Raw genomic sequence first — 16,602 nt, 5'->3', positions numbered from 1 at the left:
CTGGCCAGAGCGGCGGCCGACGAGCCACTGCGCACAATCGCGCTCCGGCCGGCCCGCCTCTCCGCCGCCGCCGCCGCGCGCGCCCCGACGCCGGCCCGCTGCGTGTCGCCGCGCGCACGCGCCCGGCCCTGGCGGAGGCGGCGGCGGGTCCTCTTCGCCTGTCCGCTCGAACCCTCACGGAAGCTCGGCAGTGCGCGTGCGCCAGTGTCCGCACTCCAAATTATAAAAAAGAGACAGCTAGTGGTTGCCGGGGAGGGGTGGCGGGGGCCGTGCCCGGAAATAATCTCTATTCTCAGTCACCGGGAATTGGCGAGGTATCCTCTGCGGTGGAGAGGTACGCGCCCCTCCCCCTCCCAGCCGGCGGGCCGCGGCCGGCCACGCCCACCCGGATCCGGGCCCGCGGGAGCCGCCGGCAGGGCTGCGGCGTGGGCGGGACTGCCCCGGGGTCGCCTTCGGGCTTCGCGGCGGGGGGAGTCGCTGCTTCGGACCCTGGGGCTCCGCCTTCCTTCAGGAAGCCCCGGGCTAAGCCCCAGAGTCGCCCAGCTCCCGCCCGGAATTCCGGAGAAGGTGGAAGGGCCGACGTGGCGGGCGTCTCGCGGTTCTAGGTGCTTGGCCGGGTGAGGAGAGCCGGCCGTTCCTTCCTGGGTCGTGGGTGAGCGTCGACTCCCTGAAAACTTCGGCTACTTAAGTAGGGAGAGAGTGTGCGTCAGTTGTTAGCCCGTGAGGACCTCGGCAGTTCTAGGGCCTGTTTCTCCTAGTGCAGAGCTAGGGGTTGGCTTTCGTGTTTAATGGCTTGGTGGATGGTCCGCCAGCGAGCACCCGTACCTTTTTAGAGGCGTGGATTTCTGCAGGGATACCAATATATTTTTATATGATATGACATATGCAGAAAAGTGCATACAACGTACATGGCTGAAGAAAAATAATAACAAACACCCAGATAAAAACAAAAGAATACTGCCCATACCTCAGGAGTTCTACCCACACCTAGTGTTCCTTCCTGAGAACAATTCTCTCTCTAGATTGACTTTTATGATACTTTCCTGCTTTTCTTATAGCTTTACTGTCTGTATATGCATGCCTAAACAATATAGTTTTACTTTGCTTGTTTTTGAACTTTTGTGAATGGGGTCAGTGTATTTTATGGCTTTGAATTTGTAGTAAATTTGTGTGTATCTGTAGGTCATTTTTATTGCTGTCTAGTATTCCATTGTATGATTAGAACAGCGTATCCATTCTGTTAATGGACATTTTGTTCCAGTTTGGGGCTACTAAAAACAGTGCTGTAAGCATTCTTAAACCTGGATACTAGTGCAAATGTGTAGGGGGTTTCTTTAGGATACATACCTTGGAGTCCTAGGAGAATTGTTGAATCCAAGTATACATAACTTTACCAGGTAATGCCAAACTTACTTGGAGTGCAGCAAACAACTTCCTAGAGCACATCTTTACTTTGGTTTGCGAGTCCCTGGAGACCCCCCTTTTCCCATTAGGAGTAGGTTTTGTCATTGAGCACTCAGAATTGGAGTGAGTTTTTAACGATGCCTTACAGAGTACCAATTAACAGTTCACATGTGATGAATGTATCATTTTGTAAATGTAAAAAAATCTTACCTAGAGTCTTCTCAATGGTCTTTTAAAAAATTATATTCTTGGGCGCCTGGGTGGCTCAGTTGGTTGAGCGACTGCCTTCGGCTCGGGTCATGATCCTGGAGTCCCGGGATCGAGTCCCGCATCGGGCTCCCTGCTCAGCAGGGAGTCTGCTTCTTCCTCTGACCCTCCCCCCTCTCATGCTCTCTCTATCTCATTCTCTCTCTCAAATAAATAAATAAAATTAAAAAAAAGAAAAAAAATTATATTCTTCCCTCCACCAAGGGCAGAGAAATCTTTAGAAATGATAAATGTGTCTCACCTGCCTTTGTTTCCTCTGTTGGTGCTTCTGGATCTGTCAAACCAGAGTTCCTACATTCCATACTAGGTTGTTTCTGTAGAACCCTTAGCACTTTAATGACTATTACCCTTGTTAGGCACGTAAAATCAGTAAGTACATGTTACACTGACTTAAGCCTGACTCACCTGCAACTTGTCTTTGGAAGTGGAGAACAAGATGCTAGCCTTTTCTGGAGGGACTGTGGTGTAGTGAACACCTTCACTCCAGCTGTTCAGGTTTTCGAGGCTTTGACACAAATGACCTAAGCCTCCCTTTTCAGTCTTGACTGCTCACTCATAGTGCATTTATGTATGATACTGCAGTGTTCTTGAGATTTCATTTGTGGCTCCAATTACCCTCAATGAAGGAAATTATATTAAAAGCTTCTTGGATGTAATTGTCTGCGGAAGTCATGTGATCATCATGTTTTACGTGAACTTGGGTAAAAAGACTGAGTTTCTCCTTTGGAAGTTACGGAATTTCTATATTTCCCTTATTCTTATTTTTTTCCTGAAAGTTTTGGAAAAGACCAAGGAGAGAGGTGAGTGCAACTTGTCTTAGCCGTCTCTTTACTCTAGTTAGTTGGAGACTAGGTCTCATCTATAGCTGTTTATCAGACTTATTTATTTATTTTTAAAGCTGTTTATCAGATTTAAATAAACACGGTAGTGTCCTGCGTGGCAATGTTCCCAAGTTTATGCTGTCTTCCCAGGGAATACCTACTTAGAGCTTTGATTAAAGAGAATTTGAGATGCAACATAGTGCAGCAATGGGGAAGGCACGGCTAAGTTTTATAATGGTTCTTGACAGTTGTTAATAATAGTAATCAAGGGGTGCCTGGCTGGCTCAGTTTGTTGGGCATGTGACTCTTGATCTTGGGGTTGTAAGTTTGAGGCCCATGTTGGGTGTAGAGATTACTAATTTTTTATAGATTTTATTTTTTAAAGTAATCAAAATATTATAGTTTCCATTTACTGAGAGCCTATATGATGTGCCAAGCAATATGCTAAATACCTTCATTATCTCGTTATAGTCTCCATAAAACAAAGAGCTTTTTTTGGGGGGGGGGTCAAACAGATGGGCATTTGAGGGGTGCCTGGCTGGCTTATTAGGTAGAGCACGCGACTCTTGATCTCGGTGTTGTGATTTCGAGCCCACATTGGGTGTGGAGGTTACTTAAAAGTGGGCATTTGGTGTGGTTAAAATTAATTTTATGTATTTTACATATGAAGAAGCTGAGATGCAAACTACCTAAATACATAGTTGTCTGCCTCTAAAGCTTATGCTTCTCTGACATACTAAGCTACTCCTCAATAAGGCTTAGCTAGTTAGTAGCAAACCAAAGCTAGAAACCAGTTCACTTCAGCCTTCTATCAGTTACACCACACAGTTTGCAAGATCTGTGGTGTTTTATTTCTGTGAATCTCAAATAGTAAAAATGAAGTCCTGGTAACTCTTATTTTCATAATTGTAATGGGGGAAGGAACTTAAGAAATCCTCAAGCCCAGTTTTTACATTTTGCAGAAAATGGAAGTCCTTAGAGATTAAGCGAGGACACAGTTGTGGTATTAGAACTGGAACTAAAATCTGGGCTGTTAATGTCCAAGCAGGCTTGAGTTGAGAGTCTGTGCTATTGGACAAAACCATCAGCACAGTTCTGGTCTAGACAAGACCTGACTGTGTAATGCACAAGTTGGAGAACTGAAGTTCAGATTGAAAAGACTGACTTTTCAAGATTGAGGTATTATGTCGTCTCACGTAGAAAATTTTCTTTTTATCGTTTATCCTCTGTAATCTTAGATCAGCATCTTACCCAATTTTTGAGCTATTAACTCCTACAGTTCCATTTTAAAACTATGATTACAAGAAAAACTGCTAGTGGAAGTTGAGCTATTGGAAGCCCCCAACAAGGTCAGTCATTAGTAGTTCCTCTTGTGAGAGCTCTGGGTTTAGCTGGGGTTTCCATGTGACAGGAAAATGCACCTGACCTCTCTGTTCCTCTCAGAAATTTATCAGCAGCTTCTTCCCCTCCTCCCCTCTCTCTTCCCAAACACTTTCTTTGGGGATACCAGAATTTGTGGAAGTAAAAAATAACTCTCTTCATTTCAATAACATTGGGAACTTCTGCTATAAAATGATGCAAATAACATTATATGGCTCTGCAATACTTAGAGCATCCTGGATCTCTGAGCTCTTGGAACTGTGCTTGAAGCAATATCATAAGCAATATCTTATTTGCAAAGAAGTTAAGTATACAGCAGAATGAAAAAACATAATTTGTACAGTGGAATTTACATTACCATTTATTACACTTGGAAGGACACAGAAACAAATGTAATCCATTAAAAAAAATACAAAGGAGTCTGGGGGAGAAAAAATAACTATCACCCTACCCTATTAGGTTCTTGGCTGAGACTCCCCTGTAATAAAAGACATTAACAAGAAAAAAACAGAAGCTTAATCATTTGTATACTTCCGTGTACATGGGAGGTACCCAGGAAAACCGAGTAACTCCAAAATGGCCCAAGCAGTCACATTAAATACCACCTTCAGCTAAAGACAAAAGAAAGATGTTGGGGGTGGGGGACACAGTTATGGGAAGTTACCAGGAAAAGCACAGTAAACAAGGGTAAAGTTGTTATGCAGATTTAAGTCCATGCCTTCTCCATTCATAACAGTCTCTAGGGATTTAGTCCTCCTGGTATTGAGAGATACCTTTACAAATGGAGATTTCCCTTGTAAATGTCTCTTTTACAGAAGGGTAAGGTCTGCTTGGGTTTCAGAACTTTTCCTTTGCTGTTTTAAAAAAATAACCTAAAGTAATTCTTAAAACAAAAAGTCATTACTTTGGGGTGACAAATTCTGCTCCACTTCAGTAGTAAACTACCTAAATTTATACCACTGGGAAAAATCGTCACAACTCTGTGAAGTAATTAGATTCAGTAGAGACTGGAATTCTTGACACAAGGGGATAAGATTTTGGTTATCTTTTGTGCAGCTGCAAGTAGTTCTCACTGCCCTTAGGACTTTTGACACAGCTGTACAAAGCATCTCCAATTTTAAAAGAGAAACCTGGGGCTCCTGGCTGGCTTAGTCATTGGAGCCTAAAACTCTTGATCTTGGGGTTGTGGGTTCGAGCCCCACGTTGGGTTTAGAGAGTACTTAAAATCTTAAAAAAAAATAAACAGAGGAAACCTGGTAAAAGAAACACCTAAATTTACTACACGGCCCACCCCTAGATTATTTGAGGCTGTTTGTTCAGTTTCCGTTGGCAGTTCGTTTGACTATTCTTTTGAATGAAAATAATGAAGTTAGAGCTGCTTCTCTGAGTTTTCTGGTGTGTGGCCTTCATAATGGTTATTTGAAACCTATCATTAGAAAGTTCCTGATATATTAGACTATTACTATGTGTAAAGATGGAAATTGGCTTTGATCTGTTTGCTTAGGTTTCTTCCATAAGGTAATTTCCTTATTAGCAGCCAATTCAGATTCTTTCAAAGGTGTTAGACTTTCACAAAGTTTCCTCTTAACAGAGACTCGCTAGGTTAATGAATAAAACTTTTCAGTGCAGTAAGTTACATAGATACAGAATTTTATTTTGATTATGAATAGTCATATATGTTTAAGTATTTCCTTTATTTTCCTTTAGGTGTCTTATGAGACTAAATTTTTCTGTTTTGCAATATAAAAAATATGAATTACCTGTGATACTTGGATTCTGATGTGGTTGGGTTATTTCCCTTCATACCTATAGAAATTGGGTATTGCCATTTTTCTCAAGCTTAGTGTATGGGAAGGAGAATTTCATATCCTCCCTTTTCTCTTCATAAGGAAATGCAGCCTCAGAGTGATTCCATATTCCAGGCAGTTCAAAGAATTCTGAACCATAAGCTGAGCTTAGTTCCAGGTGAGGCTAATAGTTTTCAAGCACCAGAATTTTCATTAATTCAACTAATCTTGGTATAGATTTAAATGTCCTATAGCCTAAATGTGTTTTACTTTTCAAATTACTAACATTATAAGTAAGGTAAGTCATTTATATTTAAACATATATTTATTAGGTCCTACTGTGTACAGAGCACTACACTAGATAATACAGGAATATTTACAGAAGAAGAAAATATATTGCCTTCCCTATCCATACATGGTACATTCCAGGACACTTTCAGTGCTGTGAGGGTGAAGAGGGATCTGATTCACTGGGAGAATTGATTTGGTATATAAGAATGAGAAGAGCAGTTGGCCATCAGGAATGTCTTTTTTTTTCCTTAAGATTAAAGGAACAGAGCTTGAAGAAGAAAGGGTATTTTTTAAAAATTTGTTTTTAAAAAATGTAAATAGATGATAAATTACAGTAATTGTTTACCTTAAAGGAGATAAAATTTTGTACTCCTCAAAATAATGTGTCTGGCAGATTTTAAAGAACTCAATAATGGGAGAGTCCCCACTAGAGTTGTACTTAATGCAACTTTCCTTAAGTGGGTGCTTTAAAAAAATAGTATACATTAGAAGTCAGTTATATTTATGTGGTTTTGAGTAGTATATCTTATTTTCACTGTGTCATTTGTAACCTTTGTTTATTTATCTTTTAGACTTGGAATGGCCAAATATCAAGGTGAAGTTCAAAGTTTGAAATTGGATGATGATTCAGTCATAGAAGGAGTAAGTGACCAAGTACTTGTGGCAGTTGTGGTCAGTTTCGCTTTGATTGCTACCCTGGTATATGCACTTTTCAGGTGAGACTAAAGGACAAAAGAATTGAAATAATGTATATTTGCAAGGGCCACTGCTTTCTGACTACTTCTAGTAATTTTTAATACTTCATTTAAAAAAGTGAGTGAGTAATAGAGCTCAGTAACTGTGATGTGGAAATGTTGGGGTTTGGAGCCTACAGCCAAGAAAAAATTCTTGAGATGTCTTCAGTGCCAAAAGGAGGTTTTATTAAAGAATGGGGATAGGATCTGTGGGCAGAAAGAGCTGCACTGGGGTTGTGACGGGTGACTGATTATATACTTTCAAGTTGGGAGGGGGTTAGAGATAGCATAAGTCTCTAAAGGATTTTCTTTTTTAAGATTTATTTATTTTAGAGAAAGGGGGGGCGGTGGCCAGGGACAGAGGGAGAAGGAGAGAAGCAGAATCCCCGCTGAGTGCGGAGCCTTACATGGGTCTCAATCTCAAGATCCTGATATCATGACCTGAACTGAAACCAAGAGTCAGACGCTTAACTGACTGAGCCACCCAGGCACCCCTCTAAGGAATTTTGGAAGCAAGGTTTCCAGAACCTTGAGGGGGCTAAATATTGTTAGGAAAAAGTCATTTATTACTGTCTAATAAAATGTTAGTCATGAGACCCTTCAGATGTATATCAGTGGGCCATATTCGTGGAGGATGATCGCTAACATGTATCTTGGGGTGGGGGTAGGGGTAGAGATAAAGGAAGTTTCCAAAGGAATTTTTATATGTTAAAGTAGACTTGCAGGACCCTGTGGGGTCAGGATAATGTTAAGCTGAGATTGCCTTTTGCACTTTGCAAAGTGTCAACACTGAGGCAGCTGAGTTCCTAGAGGAAGGTCACTCTACCTGTTTCAAGGACTTGTCAGTGAGCTGTGGGCAGTAAGGAAATTTAATTTTTTCTTCTGCCTTTATTTCTCACATCAATTGTATATTTACTAAGGTATTTTATTTTTCATTAGGATCTAAATGCTACCATATATGTTCCTGTCATCAGCAGTCTCATGAGATAAAATTGAAATACCATATTTTGAATAAAATATTAATATTTTATATGGAAGTATCATAGTTTAAAAATGTAATTTTCTTAATCGAATCCTCAATTTGTAGGTGATATAGATAATAAGTACAAGATATTTTCACTCTTTAACTAGAAAAACAGGCAAAAAAAAAGTTGGACAGAATGGAGGGAATTAAGATTAAAGTTAAAACTACTGTTTTAGAATCAGGAATAATATTAAAGGCTCCAGGTGTTTATATATCGTTATGTAGAGACTAGGATATAAACTAGAAATTTAAGTGTTAACACATGGAGATAAATAAAATTTTATATATATGTATGTATCATTGAAAACAGAAATAGAAAAAAGTATAAAACACAAAAAAGATTAATTTCAAAAATTACAAATCACATGAGCTTGCTATAAAATTATAGAAAAGATTTTTAAACATCAAAATTCTTAGATATGACACAAAATATGAGCAACGAAAGAAAAAAATAGATAAACTGACTTCATCAAAATTCCCAACTTGCAGGCACCTGGGTGGCTCAGTCTGTTAAGCGTCTGCCTTCAGCTCAGGTCATGATCCCAGGATCCTGGGATGGAGCCCCACATCGGGCTCCCTGCTCAGCGGGGAGTCTCCTCCTCCTGCTCCTTCCCGCCTGTGCTCTCTCTCACTATCTCTGTCTCTCTCAAATAAATAAATAAAACATAAAAAAAAAAAATCCCAACTTGCATGCTTCAAAGGACATCATCAAGAAAATGAAAAGGCAGGGGCACCTGGGTGGCCCAGTTGGTTAAGCATCTGCCTTCCACTCAGATCATGATCTCAGGGTCCTGGGATCAAGCCTCACATCGGCCTCCCTGGTCAGTGGATGTCTGCTTCTCCCTCTGCCCATTCCCCTGCTTGCACTCTCTCTCTCTGTGAAATAAAGTAAAAATTTAAAAAAAAAAAAAGAAAAAGAAGAAAGAAAGAAAATGAAAAGGCAACCTGTAGAATGGGAGAAAATATTTCAAATCATCTATCTATATAGTACTTGTTTCTTGTTTTTAAGTAGGTTCTACACCCAGCATGGAGCCCAGCATGGGGTTTGAACTCATGACCCTGAGATCAAGACCTGAGCTGAGATGGGGTTGGACACTTAACCAACTGAGCCACCCGGGCACCCCTATCTATACAGCACTTGTATCTAGAATATATAAGGACCTCAAAACTCAATAATAAAAAGCCAAATAATGCAATTAATAGCCAAAGGATGTGAATACACATTCCTTCAAAGAAGATATGCAAATGGCCAATAGGAACATGAACTATGCTTGACGTTGTTAATCATCAGAGAAATGCAAATCAAAATCACAGTGAGATACAATTTCATACGACTAGAATGGTTCCAGCCAAAAAGTCAAATAATAATAGTTGTTGAGGATGTGAGAAGATCGGAATCCTCATACACTGGTAGTGGAGATGTAAAATGATACAACCTCTTTCCTCAAATGATGAAATACAGAGTTACCATGTGATGTAGCAGTTTCACTCCTAGGTGTGTGTATATATACATATATATATATATATATATATGTATATATACATACCCATGAGAAATGGAAACACATCTCCACACAAAAACTTGTAAAAGAGGGGTTCCTGGGTGGCTCAGTCAGTTGTCTAACTCTTGATTTCGGCTCAGGTCATGATCTCAGGCTTGTAAGACTGAGCCTCGCATCAGGTTCCATGCTGGGTGTGGAACCTGCTTAAGATTCTCTTCACCCTCTCCCTCTGCCCCTCCCCCCCATCCTCTCTAAAAAAACCAAACCAAACAAAAAAAACAACACTTCTACAAGAATGTTCGTGGCAGCATTATTAATAACAGCCAAAAGGTGGAAACATCCCAAATATCCATCAACAAATGAATGGATAAACAAATGTGACATAGAATGGAATATTTTTCAGCAATAAAAAAGAATAACATACTGACACATGCTACATCATAGATAAAACTTGAAAACATTATGCTAAGTGAAGTAAGTCAGATAAGGCCACATATATGAGTCTGTTCATAGGAATGTCCAAAATAGGGAACTCTAGAGACAGGAAGCAGATTAGTGGACTGGACTGGAGTGGAAGATCAGGATATAGGGAATTATAGCTAAAGGGTACAGAGTTTCTTTTTGAGTAATGGAAATATTCTAAAATTGTGCTGGTTACATATATGTGTGAATATGCTAAAAACCATTGAATTGTAAATTTTGAATGGGTAAATTGTGTGATACGTGAATTATATTTCAATAAAGCTGTTTAAAAAATGAGTCATGACTAGGCATGAGTATCTGCTCTTTATTAAGAATGAGATAGGGGCGCCTGGGTGGCTCAGTCGTTGGGCGTCTGCCTTTTGCTCAGGTCATGATCCCGGGGTCCTGGGATTGAGCCCCGTGTCAGGCTCCCTGCTCGGCAGGAGGCCTGCTTCTCCCTCTCTCGCTCCCCCTGCTTGTGTTCTCTCTCTCGCTGTGTCTCTCTCTGTCAAATAAATAAAATCTTTAAAAAAAGAAAAAATGAGATCGATCTCGTGTGAACTCCACAAGGGGAGAAATTTTTATCTGGTTTGTTCGTGGATATATCCTCAGAGCCTAGAAGAGGGCCTGGCACACAATAAGCATTCAATAAATATTAACTGAATGAACTCTTGATGTATATACCTATTTATAACCTGCCTCCATTTATCCTATTTTATCTCCCATTCAATTTAATAAAAAAAAATTTTTTTAAAAGAATGAGATGCAGATATAACTTTATCATGTGGAAGTATCCATGATAAATTGTTGAGTGAGAACTGATGATTGAAAGACACATCACAAAACTATAAGTCAAGTAAACCATACTGTTTAAAAATTATTTTTGATAAAATTAATTTTATTTAAAATTTTTTTCTTTTATTTTTCTAATTTTCCTGCTATGGATATTTATTACTTATATAATAAAAGTGTTTTCCCCGCAGACTGGAAAGATATGAAGCCCAAACCAAAAGTTTTGTTTTTGTTTTTTTTTTTAAGATTTCATTTATTTATTTGACAGAGCACAAGTAGGCAGAGCAATAGGCAGAGGGAGAGGGAGAAGTAGGCTCCCCACTGAGCAGGGAGCCCAATGCGGGGCTCGATCCCAGGGTCCTGGGACCATGACCTGAGCCAAAGGCAGACGCTTAATGACTGAGCCACCCAGGTGCCCCCAAACCAAAAGTTTTATATTTAAAAAGGCAATTGTAATTCATCAGTCTTACACAATACACAGAAACTGTAACAATTAAACAATAGCTTCCCATTCCCCCTCCTTCCATTTATCTCAGTGTATTAGTTAATTTTGGGTACCTCATAAAATGGAATCATAATATTTGTCCATTCGTGTCTGGCTTATTTCACTTAGCATAATGCTTTCAAGGTCCGTCTACATTCTAGCATGTATCAGAATAGCATTCCTTTTTATAGCTAAATAATATTCCACTGTATGTATATACCACATTTTGTTTATCCATTTGTTTTTGATGGACATTTGAGGTGTTTCACCTTTTCGCTATTAGGAATGACACGACAGTGAACATTGGTGTACAAATACCCACTTTGAATTGGAATTGCTGGATCATATGGTAATTCTGTTTTTAACTTTTTGAGGAAACGCTGGTTTTCATAGCAGCTGGTCCATTTTACATTCCCACCGGCAGTGCACAGGGGTTCCAACTTTTCTGTATCTTTGCCAACACTTGCTACCTTCTATTTTTTTATAATTGTCATCCAAATGGGTGTGAGGTAGTATCTTATTGGAGGGTTTTTTTTTTAAGATTTATTTATTATTTTAGAGAGAGAGCGTGCACGCACGAAAGCAGGGGGAGGGGTAATAAGGAGAGAGAATCCAGAAGCAGACTCCCCACTGAGTGCAGGCCGGATCCCAGGACCCCAAGATCATGACCTGAGCCGAAATCAAGAGTCAGCTGCTTAATGGGCTGAGCCATCCAGGCGCGCCCCTCTCATTGGAGTTTTGATTTGCATTTCACTCATGATGAATGAATTTGATCATTTCATATGCTTATTGACAATATGTATGTCCTCTTTGAAGAAGTCTATTCAAGTTCTTAGCCCATCTTTGAATTGGGGTGTTTACTTTCTATTTTTGAGTTATGAGAGTTTTTGTTTGTTTTTTTAGTAGGCTCTACACCCAGTGTGGGGCTTGAACTCAAGACCCTGAGATCAAGAGTCTCTTGCTCTGCAGACTGAGCCAGCCAGGTGCCCCTGTGAGAGTTGTTTTTTTCATTGAAGTGTAGTTGACAACAAAAGTTATGAGAGTTCTTTATATATTCTGGTATTAGTCACGTATCAACTGATTTACAGATGTTTTCTATTCTATGAGTTGTCTTTTTACTCTCTTTGTAGTATCCTTTAATGCACAAAGTTTCTAACTTTGATAAAGTCCAATTTATTTTTTCTTTTGTTGCTATGTTGTTGGGTGTCATATTTAAGAAATGATTGCCAAATCTAAGGTCACGAAGATTTTCCCCTGTGTTTTCTTCTAAGATTTTTGTAGTTTTAGCTCTTAAGTTTAGGTCTTTGATTGATTTTGAGTTAATTTTTGTATATGGTAGGAAGTAAGGGTCCTTCTTCATTCTTTTGCATGTGGATGTCCAGTTTTCCCAGTAGCATTTGTTCAAAAGACCACTCTTCCCCCATTGAATGGTCTTGGCATCCTTACCAAAAATAACTTGACCATTTATTTGCGTTTATTTCTGGACTCTGTGTTCTATTCCATTGGTATATATGTTTGCCCTTAGGTCAGTACCATACCATTTTGATTACTATAGATTTGTAGTAAGTTTTGAAATCAGAATGTGTGTGTCCTACAACATTGCTCTTTTGCAAGATTGTTTTAGCTATTTGGCGTCCATTGACATAACATAAATTTTAGGTTGGGTTTTTTCTTCTTTTTTTTTAGAGTAGATTTTTTTTTCCTAATTTTTATTTTTAATTGTAGTTGATATACAACACTAGTTTTAGGTATACAACATGGTAATTCAAAACTTATATGCATTATCAAATGCTTACCACAGTAAGTGAGGTTAGTTATCATCTGTCAACATATTAAATTACAGTATTATTCACTGTATTTCCTATGCTGTATTTAACATCTTTGTGATTTATTTATTTTATAACGGAGAGTTTGTACCTCTTAATCCCTTTCACCTATTTTGCCCATCCCCTTCCCTTCTTATAACCATCGGTTTGTTTTCTGCATTTATGAGTCTGCTTCTGTTTGGTTTTTTTTGTTTGTTTGTTTGCTCATTTGTTTTTTAGATTCCAGATACAAGTAAAATCATACGGTGTTTTTGTCTTTCTCTGACTTATTTCACTTAGCGTAACACCAACTAGGTCCATCGATGTCATGAATGGCGAGATTTCATTCTCTACCCCTCCTAGATTTCATTCTTTCTTATGCTGAGTAATATTCCATTGTGTACATATATCACATCATCTTAACAATTCATCTATCAAAGGACACTAGGTTGTTTCCGTATCTTGGCTATTGTAAATAATGCTGCAACAAATATAGGGGTGCATATATCTTTTTGAATTGGTGTTTTTTGTTTTTTGTTTTTTTATTCTTATGTTAATCCCCATACATTACATCATTAGTTTTAGATGTGAATTGGTGTTTTTGTTTTCTTTGGGTAATTCCCCAGAAGAGGAATTAACTAGATTATATGATATTTCTATTTTTAATTTTTTTAAAATTAAAACTGCCATTTGATTTTCCACCAGTAGTGCACAAAGATTTGCCTTTCTCCACATTCTGGCCAACACTTGTTATTTTTTGTCTTTTTGATAATAGTCATTCAGATAGGTGTGAGGTAATACCTCGTTGTAGTTTTGATTTGCATTTCCCTGATGATTAGTGACACTGAGCATCTTTTCAGGTGTCTGTTAACCATCTGGATGTTTTCTTTGGTAAAATGTCTATTCAGGTCCTTTCACCATTTATTTATCAGATTATTTGGGGTTGTTGTGATGCTGAGTTGTATGAGTTCTTATATATTTTGGATATCAACCCCTTAGTGGATATATCATTTGCAAATATCTTCTCTTAGTCAATAGATTGCCTTATTACTTTGTTGATAGTATCCTTTGGTGTGCAAAAGCTTTTTAGTTTGATGCAGTCTCAATAGTTTATCTTTGCTTTTATCTCCCTTGCTTGCGGAGACAGATCCAAAAAAATATTAAGGCTGTTGTCAAATACATACATACATACATACATACATACATACTTCCTATGTTTTCTTCTAGGAGTTTTATGGTTTCAGGTCCTAATTTAGGTCTTTAATCCATTTGAATTTACTTTTGTGTATGGTATACAGAAGTGGTCCAGTTTCAGTCATTTGCATGTAGGTGTACAGTTTTCCCAAGACCATTAATGAAGAGACTGTCTTTTTTCCCTATTGAATATTCTTGCTTCCTTTGTTATACATTAATTGGCCATATAAGCATGGGGTTATTTCTGGCTCTCTATTCTGTTCTATTGATGTATGTATCTACTTTTGTGTTGGTACCATACTGTATTGATTACTATAGCTTTGTAGTATATCTTGAAAACTGGGATTGTGATACCCCCAGCTTTTTTGTTCTTTCTCAAGTGTGCTTTGGCTATTGGTGGTCTTTTGTGGTTCCATACAAATTTTAAGATTATTTGTTCTAGTTCTGTGAGAAATGCTGTTGGTATTTTCTTTTTTCAAAGATTTATGTATTTATTTTAGAGAGAAGGAGAGACAGAGATGAAGTGGGAGGAAGGGCAGGGGGAGAGAATCTTCAAGCAGACTCCCCACTGAGTGCAGAGCCTGATGCAGGGCTTGCTCTCATGACCCATGAGACCATGACCTGAGCCGAAACCAAGAGTCAGATACTTAACCAACTGAGACACGCAGGTGTACCAAAAATGCTGTTGGTATTTTCATAGGGATTACATTGAGTTTGTAGATTGCTTTGGGTAGTATGGACGTTTTAACAATGTTAATTCTTCCAGTGTATGAGTGTGGTATGCCTTTCCACTTGTTTTTGTTGTTTTTAGTTTATTTCATTGGTGTCTTACAGTTTTCAAAGTACAGGTCTTGAATCTCCTTGGTTAAATTTATCCCTATGTATTTTATTCGTTTTGAGGCAATTGCAAATGGGATTGTTTTCTTAATTTCTCTTTCTGCTATTTCTTTATTAATGTATAGAAATGGAGCGGATTTTTGTATATTAATTTGGTATCCTGCAACTTTACTGAATTTATTTATTCTAATATTTTGGTGAAGTCTTTAGGGTTTTCAATGTATACTATCATGTCATCTGCAGATCGTGACCATTTTACTTTTTCACCAATTTGGATGCATTTCATTTCTTTTTCTTGTTTGATTGCTGTAACTAGGACTTTAGTAGTGTGTTGAGTAAGTAGTGTGGCGAGGTTGGACATCCTTGTTTTGTTCCCGCTCTTAGAGGAAAGCTTTCCACTTTTCACCATTGACTAGGACATTAGCTGTGGGTTTTTCATATATGTTCTTTATTATGTTGAGGTATTTGCCCTCTAAACCCATTTTATTGAAAGTTTTTATCATGAATGGATGTTGAATTTTATCAAATGTTTTTCTGCATCTATTGAGATGATCATATGGTTTTTATCCTTTAGTTAATGTGGTGTAACATATTGATTGAATTGTGGATATTGAACTGTCCTTGTTATCCTGGAATGAATCCCACTTGATCATAGTGAATGAACCATTTAATGTATTGTTGAATATGGTTTGCTAATATTTTGTTGAGTATTTTTGCATCTATGTTCATCAGGGATATTGGCCTGTAATTTCCTTTTTTTTTTTTTTAAATTGCCTCTTTGTTTAGTTTTGGTATCAGGACAATGATGGCCTCATAGAATACATTTGGAAGCATTTCTTCCTCTTCTATATTTTTAGAATAGTTTGAGAAGGATAAATATTAACTCTTCTTTAAGTGTTTCATAGAATTCACCTCTGAAGCCATCAAGTCCTGGACTTTTCTTTCTTGGTTGTGTTTTGATTATTGATTCAATTTCATTATTAGTCACTGGTTTGTTCAGATTTTCTATATTTTCGTGATTCACTCTTGGAAAATTGTATATTTCTAGCAATTTATCCACTTGTAGTTCATCCACTTTGTTGGCATATAATTTTTTATAGTAGTTTCTTATAATCTTTTGTATTTCTGTAATGTTGACTGTAACTTCTCTTTCATTTCTTTTTTTTTTTTTTTTTTAAAGATTTTATTTATTTATTTGACAGAGAGAGACACAGCAAGAGAGGGAACACAAGCAGGGGGAGTGGGAAGGGGAGAAGCAGGGTTCCCACTGAGGAGAGAGCTCGATGTGGGGCTCGATCCCAGGACCCTGAGGTCATGACCTGAGCTGAAGGCAGTCGCTTAACCAACTGAGCCACCCAGGCGCCCCTCTTTCATTTCTGATGTTCTTTATTTGAGTTCTCTTTTTTTCTTGATGAGTCTGGCTTAAGGTTTATCAATTTTGTTTATCTTTTCAAAGAACTAGCTGTTAGTTTTACTAATCTTTTCTTTCTGTTTTTTTGTTAAGTCTCTATTTCATGTATTTCCACTCTGATCTTTATTATTTCTTTCCTTTTTCTAACTTTGGGCCTTGTTCATTCTTTTTCTAGTTTCTGAAGATGTAACATTAGATTGTTTTTTTTTTTTTTTTTTTTTTAAAGATTTTATTTATTTATTTGACAGAGAGAGACACAGCGAGAGAGGGAATACAAGCAGGGGGAGTGGGAGAGGGAGAAGTAGACTCCCCGCTGAGCAGGGAGCCCGATGTGGGGCTCGATCCCAGGACCCTGGGATCATGACCTGAGCCGAAGGCAGACGCTTAATGACTGAGCCACCCAGGCG

General features: G+C 38.4%; 1 protein-coding gene across 7 annotated transcripts in view; it reads left to right on the top strand.

Annotated features, from left to right (window-relative positions):
- The first annotated feature begins 125 nt into the window (after positions 1 to 125).
- Positions 126 to 16,602, top strand: part of RNF170 (ring finger protein 170) — a 42,846-nt gene continuing 26,369 nt past the window's right edge. Inside the window, exons 1-2 of one of the 7 annotated variants that reach the window (XM_006735348.3) lie at positions 126 to 334; positions 6,523 to 6,666. In XM_006735348.3, the coding sequence (XP_006735411.1) occupies positions 6,530 to 6,666 (137 nt within the window). In that variant the 5' untranslated portion in view covers positions 126 to 334; positions 6,523 to 6,529. Of the gene's footprint in view, positions 335 to 383; positions 653 to 5,591; positions 5,838 to 6,522; positions 6,667 to 16,602 lie in introns of those variants that run through there. The other 6 variants (XM_031030206.2, XM_031030205.2, XM_081809726.1 and 3 more) reach the window with 6 other exon arrangements.

This window comes from Leptonychotes weddellii, chromosome 2 (genome assembly GCF_054177405.1).
Source record: "Leptonychotes weddellii isolate Sample4059 chromosome 2, ASM5417740v2, whole genome shotgun sequence".
NCBI lineage: Eukaryota > Metazoa > Chordata > Mammalia > Carnivora > Phocidae > Leptonychotes > Leptonychotes weddellii.
This window is presented reverse-complemented; position numbering and strand designations above follow the sequence as displayed.